This window comes from Egretta garzetta, unplaced genomic scaffold (assembly GCF_000687185.1).
Source record: "Egretta garzetta isolate BGI_Z169 unplaced genomic scaffold, ASM68718v1 scaffold456, whole genome shotgun sequence".
Classification (NCBI taxonomy): domain Eukaryota; kingdom Metazoa; phylum Chordata; class Aves; order Pelecaniformes; family Ardeidae; genus Egretta; species Egretta garzetta.
This window is the reverse complement of record NW_009259972.1, coordinates 98,272-102,685: the sequence shown is the minus strand read 5'-3', so window position 1 is coordinate 102,685 and position 4,414 is coordinate 98,272. Positions and strand designations below refer to the sequence as shown.

At 63.1% G+C, this 4,414-nt stretch overlaps 1 protein-coding gene across 1 annotated transcript in view; it reads right to left on the bottom strand.

The window, feature by feature from the left end:
• Window positions 1–4,414, bottom strand: part of CADM3 (cell adhesion molecule 3) — a 12,709-nt gene that overhangs the window by 4,542 nt on the left and 3,753 nt on the right. The window contains exons 2-8 of the mRNA XM_035895844.1: window positions 2,767–2,909; window positions 2,267–2,407; window positions 1,880–2,032; window positions 1,524–1,661; window positions 1,138–1,301; window positions 616–746; window positions 69–238 (exon numbers count right to left, since the gene is read on the bottom strand). Coding sequence (XP_035751737.1) covers window positions 69–238; window positions 616–746; window positions 1,138–1,301; window positions 1,524–1,661; window positions 1,880–2,032; window positions 2,267–2,407; window positions 2,767–2,909 — 1,040 coding nt within the window. The remainder of the gene's footprint in view (window positions 1–68; window positions 239–615; window positions 747–1,137; window positions 1,302–1,523; window positions 1,662–1,879; window positions 2,033–2,266; window positions 2,408–2,766; window positions 2,910–4,414) is intronic.

Sequence of the window (4,414 nt, the reverse complement as noted above, 5' to 3'; positions counted from 1 at the left end):
GGCTGTGCCCACCAGCAGCTGCCGGGAGAAGCCGGGTGGGACGCCGGGCGCCGCGCGGCTCCGCTTACCACTGACGTCGAGGTTGTACTTGGCCACGACGCTGCCCATGGAGCTGGTGGCCGTGCAGACGTAGGTGCCGCTGTCGCTCTTGTTGAGGAAGGGGAAGATGAGGACGCTGTCGGAGCTGAGCTGCAGGGGTGCATCGCTGCCCTCCTTCTCCCACAGGAACTCCTGGGGGCTGCGGAGCAGGATGGTGGTGAGGCACTGCCCCCCCCCCCAGCACCCCGGGGGGGCTGGGGCAGCGCAGAGCCCCTGGCTGGGCAGCGGAGGGGGGAATGGAAGTGTGGGAGTATTTAAGCAGGAGGGAAATACCCCATTTAGAGATGAGCTGGGGTAGATCTGCTGCTCCAGGGAGAGGACAGAGGCTCTGTCTGCTCTCTGGGGGTGCCCGGCCCTACCTGGCACCAACGCAAGGCCAGCGCCTGGCCCGAGCCCGCACAGTGCCACCGCGGCGCTCTGCCCGAGCTCTGGGGAGGGCTAAGCGGTGGTTTTGGGAGCGTGGCAGGGGGAGGGCAAGTTGGCCAGGGTTTGGTGGGGCTGAGCAGGGGGCCTTACATGGGGTTGCCCTGCCCGTCACACTGCAGCTGGAGCTTCTCGCCTTCCCGCGGGTCCCTGCCCCTGCCCTGCTCTGCAGGCGGTGGGGTGTACTGGGGTGGGGGTCGGCACACTGGGGGTGCACAGTGCAGCTCCCACGTCCCCCACTCTTATCACAGGGGACACGCAAGACAAGGGGAACGGGGGCAGGCAGGACGTGGGAGATGGTGCAGGCAGGTGGCAGGGGATGGCACAGACAAGCCTCAGGAAGGTAGGGACAGGCGGGACACAGGAAGGGTGTGCATGCGCAGGGCAAGTGTCACCGTGCAGTGCCCCTGCGTGTGACAGCACTGCCGTGCGTGCAGGCCGATGAGCCTGTATGCACCATGGCTGTATGTACGTGTAAATGTAGGGCCATGAGTATGATGTCTGCTGAACTGTTGTGACGCTGAGGCCTCCACCATCTCTCCCATCCCTCCACAGCCCTGTCCCCTTCCCCATGTGGCCCTGTCCCATCTCCCCTATGCGTCACGTACAGTGAACCTGCAGCTTCTGCGTGGTCGACCTCTCGGAGTTCTGCAGGGATTCGTGGTCCACAGTGCAGGTCACCTCGGCTTCGTTGTCCTCCTTGGTGACACGGAACTCCACCCGACTGCTCACAGTGAAGGTCTTTCCGTTGGGGTCCTCCACCACCTCAGTGCCCTCGTCTGTGGGGACAGGGGATCGTCAGAGCTCACGGACACAGCACCCCAGGAGAGGCATGAGGCTGATGCGTGTGTTGAGCAGGAGTCACCCTGTCCCTTTGTTGGCAGTAACACAGGATGCCCGTGTCATGCAGCGCTGGGCACATCTGCAACCCCTGGTGCCTCCATGATGTTCCCCAGCCACCCCAGTCCCTCGGGGCAGAGCCCCACTGCTTGGGCACCCACCCTTCAGCTCCTTGTTGCCCTTCTTCCACCGGAGCTGGGCCGCGGGCTTGCTGCCAGAGGACCGGCAGGTCAACCTGGCTATCTTCTCCTCGTCAATGGGCTGCTCGTGGCCAAAGATTTGGGGTTTCTGGGGAATTCCTGGTAGAGGAGGAGACAAGAAACACAACAACCTATTAGCCGTGTGTGCTGCCACCCAGAGACGGAGGCACATGTCGATAAGCACAGCAAGGATGAGCTAACAGGCAGGGATACAGGAGTAGCAGAGGCGACCAGCTGTATGGACAGCATCTTGCAGGCAGGGCAGCAGCAGGCAGGAGATCGGGAGTGGGGTGGGGGCACTGCCACTGGTGGCTTACCCAGTACGGTGACCAGGGCCTTCGCAGTCCGCACGGGCATGGTGAAAATGGAGCACGTGTATTCCCCCTCGTCTGACAGCACCACGTCACTGATGCTGATGGTCAGCTCGTTGGGTGTGGACCTCTCCAGCTGGATCCTGTTATCTCGCAGGGCTGGGGGGAAAGGGACAACAGGGTGACCAACAGGCTCAGTACCACCACATCCCTCCACTAGCTCACATTTTGCCCAGGGGCATCACTGTAGGTGGGGAGCAGGAGGGAACACCACCCTCTGGGGCACCACTGGCCCTCGTCCACCTTCCCTCTGCCCCACCATTGCTCCGGCACTGGAGCTGGCTCCTCTCCCCGAAGCAGCACCCTCCTCACCCCCAGTTCCTGCGCACGCACCTCGCTTCTCCCCGAAGTAGAGGGTCTGCTGGGCAGGGTTGGACCACTGCAGCGAGGAGTCATCGGGATCCTCCACCTGGCACTTGAGCACCACTGTACCACCGGCCACCACAGTCTCGTCCGACGTCGTGGGCTGGCTCTCTGGATGCAGACAGGAGAGGTCAGCGGGGGCCCCGGGCTCACCGGGTGTGCGTGGGCATCACCAAGCGACCAAGGGAAGGGAGAGAGGAGCACAGCCGTGTCCCCAGAGGCCCTGGGACAAGCAGGGCTCCAGCGCCAGGCTGAAGACAGCTTGCTTGGGACACACGTTTTTCCCAGCTGACCCCAAGCCCTGGACAGCCAGGCCACACAGGCGGGGGTAGGGGGACCGGGTCACCCTGGCTCAGCCACTCTGGGCAGCGGCACCGGGGGGGGTGGGGAAGAGGAGGTGTTGCCAGAGGTCTGGCTGGGTCTAGGGAGACCGTCGGCACGAGGGCACGCCAGCGTGCGTGTGTGCGTACCTGGGGGCGTCTGCACCGCCCCTCGAGCGTGGGCACGCGTGCGCAGGCACACACACGTGCTTGTTGGGTGCGTGTCCCTCTCCAGGGACAAGGGGTTTCTGTCGCACAGGTAGCGCGCTCGGAGCAGAGCCGTCCTGCGCACCCTGGGGACAACAGGGACCTGCTCACGAGGTGTCAGCCACCGCGATCCCATTCCCCAGCAGGGAACAGCCCCACCACCGCTGGGGAAGCAAGGACCAGCCGGCAGGATCTGTCCTGCTGCTCGACCTGCAGTGCCTGCGGGGACGGCAGCTCCGGGACACTGCTCTCCCCAGGCGGTAGCTCCATGCCAGCCTGCACAGAGACGTCAGCGTCAGGCCTGGCTCCGAGCGTGACCCCTGGGGCTGCTGGAAGATGCAGGGAGCTGGTGCCCACCAGGCGTGAGCAGGGGTGCACCAGGAGCGACTGGCATCGGCACCGGCTGAAGGCACCTGGGGAGGCAGCAAGCTCTGCTCCACCGCCCTGGCAGTGCCAGCAAGCTGGGGCTCGCGCCCGCGGTGCCTCCATGCCAAGCAAGCCACGCAAGGAGATGCTCCACCGGCCATCTCCACCCTTGCCTCCAGTAAAAGCACCTGCAGTCCATCGAGCGTGGCCCGTGGGGCGCCGCCACTCGCCTGCTCTCCGTGTCGTTCCTTAAGGAGATTCTCTCTTGCTCACGCTGCTCCTGGGCTGTGCGTGCCCCTTCCCAGGCTGTTTTTCCTCAGCTAAGACAACGTTCTTTGCTTCCTTCAAGCTCCTCCGAGGGCTCCATGCTGCGGAGCAGCCCAAGGGCAGAGAAGAGCAGCCACAGAATCAGATAACCCCCTTGCCTGCCCCAAGGACGGCTATTTCGGGAAAGCCGATGCACCAGCAAGCTGAGCTGCATGGGGAGAAGGGGGAAGGTGGCTCTCCCAGCCTGGGGGCCGCACGCCGTCCTCACCCAGCTGCGCCCACAGACAGCCACACGGACAGGAGGGAGGGACACGGACGCTGCTGATGCTATTTGCACTTCGCTCACAGGCTGGACATGGGGCTTCACAAAGTGTCATCTTCTGTCTTGGCCCAAGTTACTCACATTTAAGCAGGGACTCTGCCTCGGGACCCCTGAGCCTTAGGCGATCCTGCCCGCGTGCCCACGCAGCCTACGGCGCAGTCCTGATTCCACAGGCTTGTTTTCCTGGGTGACAGTCACCGCCTGGGAGAAGCTCCAGTTATTGGAAGGGGAGGGGTGGAAGCGGCTTCAGCTGAATTTCCCCCTTTTGCACTCGGAATGGTGAAGGCAAGCGGTTTCTTTTGCTCACGTTGCAAATTCCCCAAAGCCATTGCAAGGAGCAGGAAGAAGTGAAGAAGTTTTGGAAGAGGGCAGGAGGATGAGGCTGCTGTTGGCTCCTGTTAAACTTCAGGAAAGCCCAGGCTGGAAAGCGCATGAATCCCCCTTTGCCCATTCCCAGCAGCTATGATTACCAGACATGCATCAAATTCGGATTAAAAATATTCCCAGGGTAAGGACTGTCTCTCCAGCCCCAGGAAACTCCCCATCACCAACGCTCATGTCTCATGCTTGCTATCGAAGTTTCGCTCCTCTCCAGCTGCCTGGCTTTGATGGCCAGCCCTCGGCCATCGCTGCACT